This window comes from Natrix helvetica (assembly GCF_964273705.1).
Source record: "Natrix helvetica genome assembly, chromosome: 1".
Classification (NCBI taxonomy): domain Eukaryota; kingdom Metazoa; phylum Chordata; class Lepidosauria; order Squamata; family Natricidae; genus Natrix; species Natrix helvetica.
The window spans coordinates 156053581-156074014 of record NC_138548.1 but is presented as its reverse complement, the minus strand read 5'-3'; the positions used below and the strand labels follow the sequence as shown (position 1 = coordinate 156074014).

General features: G+C 38.6%; 1 protein-coding gene across 1 annotated transcript in view; it reads left to right on the top strand.

Moving 5' to 3' along the window:
* The window catches only part of LY75 (lymphocyte antigen 75), a 93213-nt gene that overhangs the window by 20018 nt on the left and 52761 nt on the right, over positions 1 to 20434 (top strand). The window contains exons 3-13 of the mRNA XM_081936061.1: positions 1467 to 1640; positions 2239 to 2403; positions 8400 to 8510; positions 10557 to 10700; positions 11995 to 12183; positions 13333 to 13490; positions 14490 to 14600; positions 16618 to 16706; positions 16859 to 17028; positions 17133 to 17329; positions 18250 to 18392. Of these exons, the coding sequence (XP_081792187.1) occupies positions 1467 to 1640; positions 2239 to 2403; positions 8400 to 8510; positions 10557 to 10700; positions 11995 to 12183; positions 13333 to 13490; positions 14490 to 14600; positions 16618 to 16706; positions 16859 to 17028; positions 17133 to 17329; positions 18250 to 18392 (1651 nt within the window). The remainder of the gene's footprint in view (positions 1 to 1466; positions 1641 to 2238; positions 2404 to 8399; positions 8511 to 10556; positions 10701 to 11994; positions 12184 to 13332; positions 13491 to 14489; positions 14601 to 16617; positions 16707 to 16858; positions 17029 to 17132; positions 17330 to 18249; positions 18393 to 20434) is intronic.

Here is a 20434-nt window from a genome sequence, read left to right as displayed (position 1 = left end):
TCTAGTCCTCCAATATCTACTATCTAGTGATCAGATTTATACCAGCTGCTAATGGAGCTCTAGGCAGTGAACACAAGAAAGAACATAATACACAAATCAATGAAGATGTAGCTGAATTAGCTTCAGCTGCTGGGAACTGTAGTTTAGCAGCATCTGAAGAGACTCAGGTTCCTCTCCCCAGTGCTATGATTTTGCAACTTTTTTTTTTCTTGGCAAGATTTTTTCCCCACTTTCTGCATCGATAAGAAATGTGGCTACATGTTTTTACTTCTTACTTATATTACTTTGAGCAAAGAAGATTCAGAAAAGATAAATGAATATCTATCCGAAAGTATTGACTATATTGAAAACAAACAAGCATTAGACTGGGACCTCATTTCCATTTTTTAAAAATAATTTCCAGCACAAAATTTTCATTGCAATAACAGGTAGCTCTTTAAAATACAACAGTATATGCTAATTAGCATGAGAACAGTGTTGAAAGCTTGGTATGCAAGTAAGTTATGAAAGCTGAGGAGGCAAGAAGTTTACATCAACATATTGCTTTGGCATTAAAAATGTGGAGATGACTTGCTTTTGCTAGTAATTTTGAAGCCTGTTCCTTTTTTTTAACTTTCCCTTGTGGATAAGGCATAGTCTCCTTGCAAAGTTAATCTATTAGCTTGCGCATTGACGGTTATAAAAGTTCTACAAACTTGAAGCAAGATCTTTTTAAAACCGGCAATTCAAACATCTGTAGAAATTGACACATATATATGTCAATCTATATTTCTAAGACAAGAAATCATGCACCCAAGCTTCATACCCTAGATCGGTGGCCCCCAATCTTTTGGGGAGCAGGAACTAGTTCCGTGGAAAACTTTTCACCTGAGGGGGTGTGGTTTCGCATGCTGCCTGCATCCCGCGGATGGGGTTCACCTGTTTGCGTGGATCGGTTGCTGCCATGCCATGGACCGGTGCCAGTCCACGGACCACGGGTTGAAGACCTCTGTCCTAGATCAAAGATGGATCACTGATGGTTCATTGAAGTCCTGTTTTCACAGTATAGCCACCACTATATTGCTACTCTGCTATTGAGTCAATTGAAGCTAAATCAAGGCAATTTAGGAAGAAAATAATGTTTCCTTTGGAAAACATGAGAAAGCCTCCTGTGTGAACACTCTGGTACTCAACTGGAAGCCTGCTGGCCTCCAGAAGATACCATTTGCATTGTTCCTCAAGTTGTATATATTCAGATCATCACCTTGTGATTTTGACACTAGGTTTTTGTGTTTTTTTTTTACTATTGATGACCTCTGGCTCCATGTATTGTTGGCTCTACCTAATGTAACTTATGATCTGTGAATACATGATTCTTCCTGCAGTCATACAGGTCTTAAAATAATAATTTAAAAATATGTTTATTTTACACCAAATACACTAATTTTCAGATTTTTTAAAAATCTGTTTCTGTTTCTTTGATGCAGAAAGTTATACCAGGGATGGGAATGCTTATGGAAAACCTTGTGCGTTTCCTTTCTTACTTAATAATACATGGTATCATGATTGCATTCACAATGAGAAGAATCCAGAAGGTAATTGGTGTTCCACAACCACTTACTTCGATCAAGACGGACAATGGGGCTTCTGCTTAAAAAGAGGCAAGTCGCTTTCCTAAAATAGTATCCTGAAAAATTAATATTGTATTAATGCATATTATATATTTTGGTATTTCATGAGAAAAAGGATAAACAGAGCTTCACATCTAATAATAGCTTTCTATTGATTAAATAGCATTGTTGCATCATAAGCAGTTATAATTATATAAATTAAGATATTAAAATTATTTGCCTGAGGTTCCAGTTTGTGTTATAAAAACATGTTCAAAAATGTAGTTTCATCTTAAACCTAGAACCTAATTGATATATGCTTCTTCCTTGTGAGTTTTTGCCCTCACAATTTTAGTGGATCCTGGTTTTTCTCATGCATTCTACAAACATGTTGCAGACAGCACAAGAAGAAATGTGGACGGGGGTATGCAGGGAATTGGAAGACTAGATCTAGATCCCAATCTATCTCATTTGTAGTCTGTATGGCACAGAGAATGGAAATTGAATGCCAATATTGAAGATTAAGATATGTATATGTATATTTGCTCTCATGTTAAGTAGATTAAGTTGATAAGGCAACATGTTCACAAGTTCTAGATTATGGTTATGGTACCTGTAGATCTCAGATATGAATACTTGTCTTCAACAGAGGATGGCTGTCAAAATACATGGGAACAGTCTAAAGGTTCTGGAAATTGTTACCAGTTAAACACACAGGCTGCCCTTTCTTGGAAAGCAGCATACCTCTCATGTAAGAAGCAAGGGAGTGATTTGGTCAGCATCACAAGTGCATCCGAGTTACATGATATCCAAAGTAAGTACAACTTTATAATGCATTCTAGAGGAAAGCTGTCGGTAGCTAATGAGAAGCAAGTGGATTGATTTCAAGATAGATGCTGCTGACTCCGTTAAAACAAGCTCATGCAGAGACAATTGCCACTTAAAAGCAGATAATAGTGCCAGAAAGGTGGATCCTAATTTGGAACCTAAAAAGAGAGTGAGGAATAAGCTAGGAGATCTAAAGGACTGTACAGTCAGTTTCTATTATGAAAGGCAGTTGGTTGATCTGCAAAAGTTGAATGGCTCCTATCCACCAGAGTCTTTAAATTGAATGCTTTCATTCAAACACCCCACTATTGCCAGTATGTTGTTCGAAATAAACCCTTTTATGAACAGGTTTGAGATCTTCCAATTATATGTGTTTCGTACTGAGGGGCTTAGCCCATTAAAGTAATATTGGCAATAACAGAGCTTCTACTTTAAAGTTTAATTATAGCATAAAAGTTGGTAACTCCAAGGACGTTTTATCACAGTCCTTGAGAAGAGAGAGCCTGAATAAATAATCTGTACCTCCCACATCAAGTCAGTTTTCTAAAGAAGCCTTAGAGATAAATTCGATTAACTCTTTCAGTACTCTGTCAGATACTGAATAAGTGGGTATGGTAAAAAGGCTTTGGTGATCTGAGGGAATTAGCAACGATCCTGCAAAGCTGTTAAACCTCCAAAAGAACTGGTCATGCCAAGTGCCCATGAAAATAATACCTATTTTGAGAAACTGTCTGCTGCTCCATGCCTATTTCAATATGGGATATAGATGTGGAAGAGAACAACAAAGAGTCCTTGTGGGAGTACCTTACTCCCTCTTCTCTCTGATAAAACATCACACCATACAGAAACTGTAAGTGACAGAAATAAAATAGAGACTGACAGACAAGAGGCAGTAAGATGCAAGCCTAATCTTGGTGGGCTACTAACCAAGGATGACCTTAGACTGAGTTACAGGGATTTCTTATTTAACAACTGATCACTTAGCAGCCGTTTGAAGTTACAACAGACCTCCCCCCCCCCAAAAAAGTTACTTGTGATCAGGGGTGGGTTGCTGCCAGTTTGCTTCGCGCTTGCTGCGCGCGCACAGCAGACGTGTGCTGTGCAGTACATGAAAAAATGACTAAAAAATAAGCCGGCAGTGGGGATTGGGGAACCCGCTTGTGGGCGTGGCCAGCCTGCCTTCCCTACCAATTCGGCAACCCAGTCCGAATTTCCACTACCAGTTCACTCGAACCGATGCAAACCGGTAGCAACCCACCTCTGCTTGTGATCCATTTCAAAGTTGTGCCTGCTGCCAGCGCCCCCACAGTCCTTCCCCTTTACTTATTCGAGACAAAAATGGTCCCAATGCTGACTTATGGGTCTTAGAAAAGCTACTTCAGTTGAACAAGTTCAGACACATTTTTAAAGGAGTGTACTGGGAACTGATAAGGTGTCCGCTCCTGCAGTCAGAACAGAAACCATATGTAGCCTATTAATAATTAAAGTTATCACATATTGACTGAAGATCCATTTAGTAGACCCTGATAGGCCATCGAAAATACGTTTGGGGGAACAGACAAGTAAGGCCCAATTCCTGTGCATGCCGATTTACCAACATTATTTCACAGCTGGGTTTTCTCCCCAATATTTACTCTCAACTGTCTCCTAGGTAAGGGACATTTTTAACAGGGAGTCCTAGATATCAGCGCTCAAACTGATATGGAGTTCTTGGCAGCAAATAGATGTTTAAGTTGGTTAGTTAAAAACAAAACTATTTTTCAGTTTGAAAAATATTTGTCAGGGGAGTTTGGCCCAATTTTCAAGAAGCCTGTTCTGGAGTAATATATATTATATTGCCCCAGCTATTAAAGATATTGATCATGTTGTGTTTGATTGTCAACTCTTAGGCTTAGATATTTTATATCCCCATTTGAAAGAAAAACCCATTGGGACCTGAATCACTGGTTGTCCTATTTCCCTCCTGGGCTCCAATGTATATATTGTGAGCAGAATGTTTTATAGACTACCTCAAGGCAATTAGAACCTGTTAAACTGAACAGATGGAGTATCATGTAAAGATGATGTGTTTATCCGAATGCTGTTTCTATTTACCACATATGTACTTCATTGCTATATGTTCTCTTTATTTATTTTACCCTGGAATTGTATCCTGTATTTTATTTTTGTTTTATATTTTGATATGGTCAATAAATTATCTACAACTTTGTACTGGTTTGTAGAGGAAAGCAAAATTAAAAAAATAAGTCAATATATTTCAAGATGGAATCAGGCTACCAGATTTCATGGCTTGCAGGACAGAACATTTTTCCTGGTTTCCAAATTTGATGTTCGATATGTTGTTGAGTGATGATTTAAAAAAAAAAAACCATTTGTCTGAAATCATAATATTAACAATCAGCCTAGTCATTGAGAGCCAGGCAGTATGCAATCAAAATAATACTAATACTAATACATAATCCTTGCTTTATGGACTGCCTAATTCATCAACCATTCAAAATTACAACAATACTGAAAAACCTTTATGACCACTGTCTGCATTTATGACCTTTGCAGTGTCCCTAAGCCACTAATCACCATTAATCAGTATGCATTGTTCTGTGCCTGACCTGTTCTTTTTCTTCTCTCCTCCCTTGGACAGCAGACAGATGGAAGGGATTGCAAGAGAGTAAGCCAGCACACAATGGGGAATACACATTAAAAGCAGCATGTTGAACCATTTCCTATCCCACCCCACATACTTCATTATTTAGAAAGGATATTTAGGAAAACTGCAATTTGCGAAGAATAACAGCAGAGCAAAGGTTGAGTAGATATTAAATCTACAAAATGCAGAGTTGGAAGAGGCCATTTAAGATTTGAGTCCACGTAAAGAGGCACAGATAAAGGGACTAGAAATTAAAAAGGAGCAATTTAAATTACAGACCTTTGCAGACGATTTAGTGTTTGTGCTGGAAGATCCTATGAAATCTGGCCCGAAACTCATTGAGAAACTGACAGAGTATGGGAAAATAGCGGGTCTGAAGATAAATATGACAAAGACTAAAATGCTGACTAAAAATATGAAATCAAAAGCAAAAGAGGAGTTAACGAGGAAATTGGGTATCCAAATTGTCAAAAAAGTCAAATATCTTGGTATACATTTATCTGCGAGGTGTGTGACCATCAAAGAAGACAACTATACCAATCTGATCAATAAAACTAAGAAGGACCTAGAAAGATGGAAAAACTTACAACTGTCCCTGATGGGCAGGATTGCAGTTATAAAAATGAATATACTACCCAAATTTCTTTTCCTATTTCAGAACATACCCATTAAATTAGAAAAAGGTGTCTTTAAAGATCTGAATCAATTGGTTTTGAAATTTATCTGGCAGGGAAGAAAACCAAGAATAAAACTAAAGGCTATGCAAGACACTAAGGAAAAGGGAGGATTTGGCGTACCAGATTGGGAACTCTATTATACTGCGGCTATATTAACATGGCTAAGGGAATGGATAATGCTGAGAAATAAAAGATTACTCAAATTGGAAGGTCATGACCTCCAAGCAGGCTGGCATGCCTTCCTCTGGTATGAAAAAGGATCTGCACACAAATATTTTAGTAGACATTACATTAGACAATCTCTGTTAATCATAAGGAATAAAATCAAACATGACCACTATACTAAAACACCTATTTGGCTATCTACGATGGAAGCATACATACACCCAAATTTAATTAACGTGGAAACTATAGTCACATATAAAGAGCTATTGAACAGGCAGGGGGAGATCAAAACTAGAGCAGAATTGACATCACAAGGAATACAAGTAGAATGGTGGTCTTATCTACAGATACAATCAAGGTATGCACAGGATAGGAAGAACGAAGGTATTGCCAAAGACTACACAATATTAGATAAACTTGATACAGACAGAAAACAGACTGATCAAAGTGCTGTATAGATTTTTGTTGGAATATAAACTAGAGGAAGAACATGTCAAAGAAAACATGGTCGCCTGGGCGAAAAATTTCGGTTACAATGTGGAATTGGCTAAGTGGGAAAAACTCTGGACACTTAATCAGAAATTAACATTGGCTACGGCGTATAAAGAAAATCTTTACAAGATGTTCTACAGATGGCATCTCCCGCCAGCACGGCTATCTAAAATGTTCAAAAATTTGGCCCCAAATTGCTGGAAGTGTAAAAAAACACCAGGCACCTTCTACCATATGTGGTGGACGTGCAATGAGGCAAAAAAATATTGGAAAATGATCCAATCATGGTTAGAACAAATGGTGGGAGAACAAATTATGTTTAAACCAGAAACCTTTCTCCTAGGCATAATACCGGAGGGGTTTAAGAAAGATACACTCTATCTAATTATACATATACTGACTGCAGCGCGCATAACCTATGCACAGCATTGGAAAAAAGAAAATACACCATCAGAGCTAGATATAATCAGAAAAGTGTTGGCCTGTGCAGAAGCAGATAGGCTCACTTTGGAACTTAAAAATAAAGGGGAATCAGAATATTTTGAGGTATGGAATAGATTTTATGACTGGTATAAGTTAAGATGACAAGACTGGAATAAACGTATATATGGCGATTGAACAGAAGGACAGACAATGTATTAAGTAGAATAACTGTTAATGGTTGAAACTAGCTGTACATAATGTGAATATTTGATCACCCTGACCCCGCAGCATTGCATTGTTCTAAATGTAAAAACAATAAAAATATATATACATAAGATTTGAGTCCAGCTGTGGTCAGTCCATGAATCCTAATTAAAGCATTCTAGACAAATGGCAGTCCAACCTCTGCTTGAACTGCTGAAGCAAAGCCCAGCATATCTCTGCCAAACTGCTTCCACAATTAGAAAGATTTTTTTCATAACATTCCTCTAGAATGTGTCTTCCTGTAACTTCCTGTGCCATTATTCTATGTTCTGCCCACAGGAATGGTAAACAGTTGATCATAACCTTGTACTGTATAATAGCCTTGGAGGTATTTGAAAAATATTATTATATCTCCCTTCCCCCTGGTCTCTGCAAGATTAAACTTTCCCGGTTCCTCTTCCTAAACAATAGCTTCTAGTTCCTTGATTGTTCCTTTTCTTTTTCTGAAAAAAATAATACATTCTAAGAAGAAAATGTCATTTAAAATAAGTCTTCAAGATGTAATATCTGAACCATTACAGTTCTATTATTTCCACTGGGTGTTAATTCCCACAGACCACACCGGGGAAGTACTTGGTACTGATTATATTTAAATAAAAATAAAATTAACATTGGTTGCATACCATATAACCGTGATGGCGAACTTATGGCACAGAGCCCTCTCTGTGGACCAGCATGCTGTCTCCAGCTGGTCATGTTTCCAGCTTGCGCGAAGACCAGGTGGCCAACGCACATGTGTGCCTCGAAAACCAGAAGGGCAGCTGGTTGTGAAATGCATGCGCCCCGGCTCACTGGTCTTCGGGTTTCCGCTGCACACGTGTGCATGTTCTGGTTTGGGCACTCAGTGCCGAAAAAGTTTGCCATCACTGCCATATAACATTAAACCAGGATTATGTTAGCATTCGTTTGTTAAGCAAGTTATTTGCAATTTTAGACATCCATTCTAAGCCAAAAATAAATGAGCTGCATTATATCGTAGCTTCACATTCAAAACAATTCAGAGATTTGTTTTTTTTAAAAAAGGACTGGCATTTTTTATCATCTGTTCTTTTTTCATAGACACCTATACGCCTGTGTTTTTGTGCAAACACATTCCACATACCATACACAAGACAATGAAAATATAGGTTGTTGTCTTGGAGTATAATATTGTGGTTGAGTGCCAGAATATTGCAGATGGGCTCAGAGACAAAGGATAAAGATTTGTTTTGTTTGGTTTTTGTTTGATTTTACTGTAGTAGGTAAATCCCAACTATGAATTGATTGGCTTGAAAATGTTCTGTTCTATTGTCATCTTTGTTTAAAATTCTCTAGATAAAGATGGAATTGCAGAAATATTTTGGATTGGATTAAATCAGTTGGATGTTTCTGGAGGCTGGCAGTGGTCAGATCATACTCCATTGAACTTCGTGAACTGGAATTCAGGTAATTGCATTTTTCCTCTTGTGCTGTCTTCTCATTAATTCATATTTGATGAACTTCAAAACAGGGATGGAAATTGTAACAAGAACTGACAGAAAAAGATGGAGCTGATACAGAAGAAGAAATAAGTGATGGCAAAACCCCTCACTCATATCTTTAGTTCAAACTGTCCTTGGTTGGAGAAGTTGGATTTCTCCATAGTGGTGGAGGTAGCATCCAGGCTGGGTTGACCTTCATCCACTCATTGCGAGGACTGAGCCTGACAGTTAATTGAAACCACGCCCCTGTCACTAGGCAAAGCCCAGTTCCGACTCAGTCCCTCAATGAGGATGGATGCATCATCGCCTTGTTCCTAGGCTGAGAGGAATAGTTGTAATATTGCCTTTGTGAGTACTGAGATCGTATTGATTCCATTGTGCAGGAGTGACCCTGGCTGACTAAAGCTCCTCACAGAACTAAAGAGCCTTTGTGGGTTGGTGCCTTTGAGCCCTTTCAGGGAGGGACGGCTTTATCAGGCGAAGGCTGTTTAAAGTGCCCATTTGCGGTTTGAAAAAGTGAGGGTGGCTTGAATTACTGTATTGCCTGCGAGGTTCTCATCTTTCAAGTCCACCACCGCCGCGCGTCCCTGCCTTCGCCGCCGGTCCTTCTCCACTTGTGCTCCGGACCTGTCAGCTTCCCCTGTGAGCTCTGGACATTCCATCACACCGGGAAACGCTCCGCCACTCCTGCTTGCAGTAGAGCGGCAAACCACAGTAGCCTTGATAGATTGGTAGTCGCTTGCGCATCTTTCGGCTACCACGGAGTGACTCGACCCTCCAAAAGCGGGGAATTCAGCTTGCGGAGCAGCGCACGATTAAACGAGCCAGCTTGTTTTCAGTGACCGGGACCATTGGAAAAAAGGCGCGAAACCATGATTTGGAATACTGAAATCAGTTCAGGCAGGCAATGGATGTAGGCACTGGCGGAGAACCTACCTCCCATATAACAGTGTGTCATATCAGCTCTACACACAGCCAGCTCAGTTCCTTTCTGCAGGAAATCACTTACCACCATGACGTACTTCTTCTTTCTCAAAATAGTTCTTAGGTTTTTCAATCCAGGAATCCAGGTTTCCCCCTTGGTGCTCTGTGGCCAGGTTGCTCAGGTGCTCAAAATTATCCCTTAAAGAAAGAACGACTCCTCTGGCACAGAGTACCTTCCAGTCTTCTTGTTTGTTGGAATGGCAGGCTTCCATGTATTTGCTTTTACCAACAGGACTTCTGCTCTCTGGTGTTCATTTGTCCACTCTTCCTGGAGAGCTTTAGTTGTCCTGTCCAGGAAATCTTGTCTCTTCTCAAGGCCTTTTATTTTTTAAATTTTGTTTATAATGCACAGTCTAGAACAGGGGTGTCAAACTGGATTTCTTCGATGGCCGGATCAGCATTGTAGTTCTTTGCAGGAGGGGATGGAAGCTTCCTGCAGCACCCTGCCAGCCAAAACATGGCACACCCTGTTTTGGCCAGCAGAGTGCTGCAGGAGACCGTACAGGCCGAAAAAGAGGTGCGGTGGAGAGTGGGGGGGTCTTTTGTTATTTCCAGGCCGGTACTGCGGGCCAGTTGTAAGCACCCTGTGGACCACCTCTGGCCCCTGGGCCTTGAGTTTGACACCCCTGGTCTAGAACAACAGTCTCTAGCTTCTCCAGCTTTGTGGACCAGTGGGGGGGGAGGAGATGGTTCCATGCGAGTGGCTGGAGGGCACACACACAACTCTATTTGCACAAGCAGCTGGTACATGTGCCCACCTCTTGCATAAATTGAATTGTACGTGTGCTCACCCAGCTGCTTCACGCACAAGTGAATGCTGGCCTGTCATTTCTGCGGCTCAGTTCTGAACAGGCCCCTGGTCTAGAATGCACTGTAAAATAAACAATGGAACTGACTGTGTTGAAATTTTATAACAAAAAGAATACAATTCTATGATTGTAATCTCATCCTTTGCATTCCAATACCTATAAATAATCCATGATATGATGTATCATTAGCCTAATAACGAATCATTGCTCTTCTGCAGAGATGCAGGATATAACTCCACTAGAGGGAAATGATTGTGCAGCTATGAATGCTGACACAGGTGATTGGAAGAGTTACCCCTGTGACACTCCACTTCCTTATGTCTGCCAGAAACAGGTTAATGACAGTGATCCAGATTTCCCAGGTGAGTCTGAAATGCCTTGTGAATTTAATTGTGGTCTGCCAAATGTTTACATAATGGCAAATATAGCTACTGCAGAACCATTCCTGACTTTCCAAATACTTACTGTTATGATCACACAACATACTTAAAGTGATTACTAAATTGAATCTTTTTATTAGGACTCACACTATACTCTGAAACATAAGAGCTAATTAAGAATGTTTGTAAATTTTATATATTTTTTTCCTCAGATTAAAACTACAAGTTCAGCATAGGCTCAGCTATTCATCTTTATTTAAATACTTAAAGCCGCCCAAGTTAACTTGTGGTAAGATGGGTAGCCTATACATTTTATAAATAAATATGCGGTATGAACACAAGTATTTACGCTTATAGAGAGTAATGTGCACTAGAATTTGGACTGAATTATTTTTCAGGTAAGACACTGAGCTTGTTGATCAGAAAGGTCAGCAGTTCAGTGGTTCAAATCCCTAGTGCCGTGTAACGGAGTGAGCTCCCGTTACTTGTCCCAGCTTCTGCCAACCTAGCAGTTCGAAAGCATGCAAAAATGCAAATAGAAAAATAGGGACCACCTTTGGTGGGAAGGTAACAACGTTCCTTGCGCCTTTGGCGTTTAGTCTTGCCAGCCACATGACTACAGAGATCTCTTTGGAAAGCGCTGGCTCTTCGACTTTGAAACGGAGATGAGCACCACCCCCTAGAGTCAGGAATGACTAGCACATAGGTGTGAGGGGAACCTTTATCTATTTTTTCAAGTAGAAAAATGAAGTTTTGCAGAAAAATAATAATTTTCTTTAATTACACATAGAAGGTTTCAAGGAAGTGTTATGATTTCTATTCAAAAGGATCTCTGAAAAAAATATTTTAAGGGTTCAATAAAACTGGTTCCTTGTGTAAATATGGTGCTTGCAGTTTCTTTTCTGACTTGAATGTGAGTAGGGACAGTTGCAGAAGAAACCAAGAATATAAAACCTATTCTGACGTTAATAGAATTTATTCTGCGTCATTTAAAAAAAAATACCTTGAAAGCAAATGCTCTAAGAGGGACAATTTATGCAGGCTAATTTTATCTTCTACCAGCTGAGCTTTTTGGTCCATCTGATTCAGTATTGTGTACTGTTACAACTCACATTATTTTTTATTTTTTTAAAATCAGAGATGCCAAAATTTGAACTTTAAATCTATTGCATCCCTTTGAGCTATGATTCTTTCCCTATGGTATCAGTTATGTATCATTGCTTTTACAAATTACCATGTTTTCTATTAAATTCTTTTCAATATCCTTTTTTTTTAGATATTCAGAACAATGTTGAGATTCAGTGTGAATATGGCTGGTATGCGAACAATGGATTTTGCTATATGCTAAAGAATAACATTGCTTCATGGAATGATTCATATCAGTTATGCAATGAACTCAATAGTAGCCTGATCAGTATACATTCCTTAGCAGATGTTGAATTAGTTATTACAAAACTCCATAATGGTAAGTTGGAATAAACATGGATAGGAGTTGTTGTTGTTTTTCTATTTAAACACTCTCAATTTGAGGTTGGAATATACAGTAAAAATAATTTGATTAAAGGTTAATCTAAATCTCTGGTATTACTAAATCTATAACCACGTGTTCATTAACTTACAGATAGTTGTTGCTTAATGATCACAATTGGAATCAGCAACTCAGTCGCTAAGCAACATGGTTGTTAAGCGTGACATTCCATGACCATGATAGACTTAGAGTCTCACTTCCGCCACAGTCATTAAGCAAATCAACCACAGTCATTAAGCAAGACTTCACATGACTTTGACTTGCAGTTTTATGGCTAGCTTCTCCATTTACTCTGCTTGTCAGAAGCCAGCTGTGAATCAAATGGCTGTTATGTGATTGCAGTGATACTGCAATGGTTGCAAGTGTAAAGAACCAAAGGTTTCAGTGCAATCATAACTTTGAACAATTGTTAAATAAGGCAGTTAAGTGAGGACCATCTGTATTTATTTGCCCTTCCGTGTGGCAAATACAGCAACAAAAAACCAGCATATGCTATTAATCTGGGTAAAAGTCTGTCTGCTAGCCAAGCCTCTTTAATTCCATTACTATTATGACACAAATGAAAAGTGGCTTAGAAAAAGTTCTAATTTTTGTTAGATGGTTTCTATTTTTTCAGAGAGAGGCTGATTCAAGGGGAGGAGTGAAGCAGGGAATTAGTTTGGAATCCTTAGGTAGGCATAAGAGGGCAAGGTCTGCCCCAGTGTCGAAATTCAAATTTTTTTTTACTACCAGTTCTGTGGGCGTGGCTTGGTGGGTGTGGCAGGGGAAGGATAGTGCAAAATCTCCATTCCCTCCCCACTCTGGGGCCAGCCAGAGGTGGTATTTGCCGGTTCTCCAAACTACTAAACATTTCCTACCAATTCTCCAGAACCTGCTGAATTTCACGCCTGGTCTGCCCCCTTCTTCAATGCGTTGAACCTTATCTAATCTGGTCCAGGTGCAGATTGTCAGTCTGGAAGATTCCTAAGAAATAGGCATGAACAACAAAGCAGCTAATTGGACTCTATACATGTGGATCTGATTGTCCGTGCCTAATACTTTTGCCTCATGATTTTTGAACTGCTTGATTTTCTGCTTTAATTGTAGATACAAAAGACAAAATATGGATAGGATTAATAAATAAAGACAGTCCAGCCTTGTTTAAATGGTCAGATAATTCCAAAGTTATATTTACATACTGGGATCAGAATGAGCCAAAGGTTTCCTTCAAAAGCCTTCCAAACTGTGTCTCCTATTCTGGAAAGGTAAGGATCTTTTGGGATGTTTTATAATGACTTGACTTGAAGTGTTTTGTAAACTTCATAAAAGGCAAAGTATATGACTCGTTTTATCAAAGAGAGCTAGTAGTATTTCTTTTGCACTGAAAAATTAAATAATTACAATTAATAAATTAATTAAACAGAGAGGCTGCAGAATTCTAAAAGAGGATGTGATGGGGAACTTGAGGTCATTCACATATATCCTTTGGTTATTTGTAATCGAGTGTGATGATGCAACTCTCCACTTACTGCAATTTCACCAAAATGATTTACTTCTTTGAAAGAAATTTCAAATGCTATTTTATGAGATTGAGTGAAAAGTGTGTAAAACGGGTGGGTTCTGACAGTCGCTACTGCTAGTTCGCTCATGGGTGTGCTGCTCATGCACGCATGCGCAGTACAATAATGATTGTTCTGCGCATGCGCAGAACAGAAAAACAAGATGGCAGTGCCTACAGCAGTGCCAGGAGAACCGGTTTGGGGACGTGCAGCGACCCAGGCCACCAAACCACTACCGGTTTGGCTGAACCGGTCTGAACTGGTAGGAACCCACCACTGGTTTAAAAGCTGCAGGGTTTTTTTTCTGTTTAGCAATCCTAGCCATGTTTACTCAGAATTAAACCCCTCTCATTTCAATGGAACTTAACATTCATTATTGCAAATTTAAATTTGGTGCTGTTTCCCAGTTCAGAAAAAGAGGTGAGATTTTCTATAACTCTTGTTCACAGGAGGAACAGGAGGAATAACTAATAATTAAGTTGAATTATATATTAACCTCATTTATGCTATCTTATTTTAATTCAAAGTTCTATGAGAAATATATCCTACAGTTATATTTCAAGAATTTTAGTAGGGAAATAGATTTTTTTTTCTATGTATTTTTATAACTTATGAAAAATAAGTGCAAAAATACATGAACAATTGAAAAATAATTAATTTGGATGATTATGTCTTTGAGAATTATTGGTTTCCTTTTCTTTGTAGTTTGGCCGATGGAACATCCTACCTTGTAACAATAAACTTAAGTTTGTGTGTATGAAAAAAGGAAAAGTTTTAAAGGAACAAAAATCTGATAAAGACTGTTCCCCAAGTAAGGTAAAGAGAGAATTTTTTTTTGTTCTAAATGAAAGATAAACTTTAATTAAATATATTTGATATATTCAACAATCTTGCTGCTTCAAGTTCAATAATAAGTTATAACTCAGAGTAAATTTCATAGATTTGTTCCATAATTCTCATTTCTGTGTTTTGACTATTTCTTTAGTTTTGCATCCATTTTATCATGTAGTTCTTTATTTGTTCATTTGTTCTCTGGGTAACTAATGTTATATATAAGCCCTGGTAGTTGATATTGGTTCTGTATGAGCATTTCAAATTCTTTCATTTTTCTTAGAAAAATGAACAACATTTTTGCTGTCAATTTTTACCCTTCTAACGATTTGCAAGTACCGTAAATCAACCTTGACATGTTCCAGCCTTTGCCAAGTAGTTGTCTTTAGTCTGTTCATGGAATCTAAATGGATTGTATTGTAAAGGCACTTTTCATATTATGCTTAGCTCCAAAATAGAAAGTATTCAAAGGAGAGACCAACACTGAGATTGTTGGACTTTACTATTTTTCTCATAATATTTTATTTATTAGATTTGTTATCCATCTTGCTTTGAAGTGATTCCGTATTTTTATCAAGCTTTGTCTTATGTCTTTTAAAATTTTCATAACCTTGTAGCAAAACTTTTTATGAAGCCTATTCAGAAGACCGGCTCCTACTAATGTTAATGTTCTACAGTTTGCAGAGTTTATCCATCCTGTTCGCCATGACAAATATTTTGCAATGTAATACAGTTTAACATTTGGAAGTGAGACCATGTCTATTTTAGAATCTTGTAAACAATTAAATTAAACTCTAGGGTTTTTCCACTCCATAAAAATTTACTTACGGTTTTTTACCATTCTTGTACAACCAAGAAAGCTTTGTTTTTCCACCTTTAAAGATTTCTTTTAATTTCTGTCCATAATTTGACATATTTTGATATATTTCTTGATTATTTCCTGTCAAATAGCAATAACACTTAGACTTATAAACCACTTCTGATTCATGGGCCCATACTAGGCTGCGGGCTAATCGTCACTGGGCTGCATGAGCAGCCTACGCATACCGGCCAGCCCCTCATGCAGCCCAGGGGCAATTAATTTGCCGACCTCAGAAGGATGGAAGGCTGAGTCAATCTTCAGCAGCCGAGAATCCAACTGCTGGCAGTCGGCAGTCAGCAGAAGTAGCCTGCAGTACTGCATTCTAATCACTACGACACCATGGCTCTTATACATACAACTTAGACATTTCAGAGAAACTATTATTTGGCAGGCAAATTCCTTCCATAGGAAATTATTTTCTTTCTGTATTAAATCTCATATATATTTTTTAACATTGATTTTATATGCAGAGAATTCCCCCAAAGCCTTGGAATATTTGCAACAACTATTTTATTGTATTTCATGGTTCTGTGATTTTTTTACTCTCATTAGTTTTTAAGGGGGGTTCATGTTTTGACACTTGTTTAGAAACTCACATGAGGATTCAAGAAATGGGTATTACACACAGGTATGGCCACGCCACCACTGGAATACTTAAAAGGATCAAATTAGGGACAGATCATCAGGGAGAAAATCTATCTCTCTGGTCACTCAGAGTCGATACCAACTTTACCATACACAATCAATCAATGTTGATACTCCCCCCCCCCCCCCCGAGAACGTACAAAGCTAGGAGGAAAACCATTCCAATTATCTTTCTATATTTGAACAAGCATTGTATCACTGGAAGTTCCATCTGAAAATCTGTCTTGAAATTTGGACTGCATAATAAAGTGTATGTGTTTTAATTTTACATTTAGTTTCTGTTTTAAGTAAACTGTTAAGTAAAACTTAATATGGTTGTATGACAGGATCTTAAAATGAGATACTGTAAATAGCAAGCTGTTTGTGAACAATAAGAGGGCAGAAGCAGAGGGACTGCTTACACTAGCTTGCATTCCTATCTTATGATTAATGTGATCACGTTATGTCACATGTTGCCTTTACCTTTGAATAAATGATTATCATCCTTTAAATTAGGAATGGAAGAAACATGGAGATTATTGCTATAAGATTGACAAGAATGAAGTCTTCTTTGGAAGTGTGTGCAATCTTACTATAGCAAACAGGTATTATGCAGTGTTATTCTTTGAATGTAAAATTGTTTACATTTTAAAATATTGTGCTATATCTTGTAGAAATGTTCTCTTTAATCCTAGCTAAATACATTTTGTACATCGGATGATAATTATTCTTTGCATTGAATCTCTGACCTTTACAGATTTGAACAAGAATTTATAAATAATTTAATCAGAATGCATAATAAAGTTGAAGAAAAGTATTTCTGGACTGGCTTGCAAGATATCAACTCAACAGGAGAGTATAGATGGGGAAGTGTGCATGGAAATAATGACCTACTAACATACACAAATTGGGGTTCCCTTCAACCAGGTAAAATATTGAACAGTGAAGTGCTAATACTTGTTTCCTAATACAGCCTTGGGCAACTGTTTTCTTAAAATATCATATAAGTAATTGAAACATCAACTTTTTAGAATTCCGTGGAGGATGTGTGGCAATGTCAAGTGGAAGCTATCTTGGAAAGTGGAAAGTCAAGAATTGCCAAACTTTTAAAGCTTACTCTATTTGCAAGAAATACATTGGACCAAAGAAAGAAACAGAGATACTGCCGAAAATCACTGACCCTTGCCCACAAGGGTGGTCCGCGGGATTAGGTCTTGCTTGTTATAAGGTATTATATCAAGTCTATTAAATTATTATATCCTTTCCGTTGAATTACATTCTTTCAGTTCTTAAGAAAACCTATCTTTGTACTCTCCTTGGCTATCATAAGTTCCATTATATATTAACCAAAATTATATATATTTCCTTCCTTCTTTTCTTCTCTCCGCTCTCTCTGTCTCAGATGGAATAATGTTCACTGGTTGGGCAGAAATGCTGGACATGGGATCAATTTTGTGATCCCCTAAACTATCTAAGCTTTAATATTAATTACCCAAGTTAATATGTTTTTCTAAAAAAAAATACTATTATTTGTTACACATTTTCCCAAAGCAAGATTTTAAAAGTAATTAAAAAATTTTAAAGTCACGAAAATAAACTTTTTTAAAAGAAGGCTTCCCCGAATGCAACTTTGGGACATATATTTTGGTTTTTTAAGAAATATTTCTGCAAGCAAATCAATTTTGTGTTTATGGATCTTTGACCGAAGGAAAATAGGTGCTGGTGGGGCTTCATTCATTGCTACATTTTCTACTGCAACAAAATCTATTACATCAAATGTGAATTTGCCCTAATACAGATCCATGTTGAATTCCTTGGGCAACTTTAATCTTGAATTATTTTGAGATGCTCTGAGTGGTTCTGTTGGCATAACTTGAAGGAAATCTATGGAGTTCCCATTTTTCCTGAAGCTGCCTCTCCCATCCCTTATGTTGGATTCTTCAGAGACCAGAGAGGCTGCATGGAAAAAAGAAATAAATGAAAAACCATTTCCTTCAGTTAGAACTTCAAATGAATGGAATAGCAGTCTTAGCAATAACTAGATTGGAAAGTTCATTAATCTGTAAAAGTAATAGGCATATACGTTTAGAAAAAAATAGTAATATTGTACAGAGATAAAATTGATTTTTTCTCTATTTTCTTACAAAGTTTTTTCATAAGGAAAGAGTGCTGAGAACTAGAACTTGGGAAGAAGCTGAGAGATTTTGTGAAGCTCTTGGAGGACATCTTCCTAGTTTCAGTAACTCAGAAGAAATTAAGGAACTCCATACAATACTGAGAGAGATCATCAGGTAACATCCTCAAGAGTCTAGCATTTTAGTGAATTCAACTGATGTCTAAATATATCTTCATGCATTTTACCACAGCAGATGTGATAGAGAAAGTACCATTATAGCTTTTAAAATACTTGAACAGTCAAGCAATCTTAACCAGTCTCTTAGGGGCATCTTGAGACTGAGGTAAGGGAGGCTTATGGTTTCTGTGCAATTCCTCTCAGAGTGAAGGAGAAGATCCTCTGCTTCATTTCCCCCTAAAAATTTAATGTACTACAATGTGGTTTCGTATCCTTCTTTTATAAACTAGAGCAGTGATGGCAAACCTTTTCGGCAGTGAGTACTGAAAAGGGAGCATGCGCGCAAGCAAGTGCCGAAAAGGGAGCACTTTGCGCACATATGCTCATCTGGGCTGTGACCAGGAAGAGGAGCTGCCCGGGGGGCATGGGCATGCCGGAAAATGAACTTACCGTTTCCAGCGTGCGTATGCATGCCGGCCAGCAGGTGCTCCAGTTACTATCATGCACGCACATGTGCCAATCAGCTGGCCAGCGTGCATGTTCACGGCAGAAAATGGAAGACCAGCTCTTCTGGTTTCTGGCACAGCTGCACCCGCAAAGGCCAGCTGATCGTCGCATGCGCATGCATCCCAGAAACTCGGAACAGGAAAGGGCAATGCTATGCATGCCAGACAACATGGCTGCATGTGCCACTTTGGCCATGCGTGCTATACATTCGCCATCACAGAACTAGAGAAGACTGTTTCAAGGATCAATTAAAGGAGCTCTCAAGAGTTGAATCTTTCCAACATTTATATAGCATCTCTTTTATATGCTGATTACCATTAGGAGTATGTGTGTCACCATCACCATCATGAAATCTTTCATGTCAAGGACCAGCATAAGGAGACTGTATGTATTTGAGATTATTTCTAGAAGAAATAAAGAGTGTTAGAGACAATGAAGATCAGGCAGACACTGGTATACTTTGGGGCATAGAGGGAAGACAGCAAACAACGTTGATGAATAAAACTAGAGATATTTCTGGAATGTCCCTGAAAGAGTTGCAGGTTGTTCAACAAGGCCAGACAAGCTAGAGGATATTTGTCTCTATTGAGCCCAACTCAAGGGCAGCTGATCTGCTAAACAAAAAAAATGTGACTGCCAAAGGACCTGCTGAGTTACTGTATTTTTTATTTACGGTATATACTTCGGGTGAGCCAAAAATTGTAGGTGTCAAAATACATGCAAAAAATCAGACTGGGCTTTTCTCCTGTGCGCTGCTTGGGGAATCCAAGCATGGGTTAACTTTGTCCATTAGCCTAGAGACTGAGTTATGCAAATTAGATGACCACGCCTCCTCTGCCTGGAATATTCAGTTTTTTAACTCAGTCCAGCCTGAAGAGACGCAATTCTAATCTTCTCTAGACTAATTGACAAAGTAAGTTAAAAGATTTGGATTCCTCTAAGCCTGGATTTACTACGACCTTGGAAATGAATAGAGGAGCTCATTTAACAGCTCAGCCGAGACGCTGATCTCCGGCAAAGCTTGCACAGCAGGAGGTTGCTGTTTACTCCTTCGGCTGTAACAGAGGCTGGTTCGCCGCCTTTTTAGCCGCTTTGCTGCGCTCAGGGGCTGGTTCGCCGCCCCGTTCCGCGCCTTTAAGGGAGCGATTCACTTTGCGAAGTGCGATCTTTCTCCCAGCCCGATGCAATCGGTTTCTGCCTAATTTCGCTGCTCTCCGCTGCTGTTTGCACAGCGCTGCAGTCAAGCCGCATTTTAAAAGGTCCCGCCTGAATGGCGGGCGCCATTTTGGATTGATTTCTTCGCGCGCTTTTGCATGGGGGAAGGAAGGCGGGGCCTCCTTTCCCTCCTAATTAGCGACGCTGCGTCAACGGCTCTCTCCCATGTTTCTCACTTGCCTGGTTCGCTCGGCTAGAGATAGTTCGTTGCAGCTGCTTCTCAGTGTTACTGCTTGCCTTCGTTAAAGGTGTTTTGTGAGGAGATTGAGCTTTTTCGCTTTCATTCGCATTTAGTATGGCAGAATCCACTAATTCTGG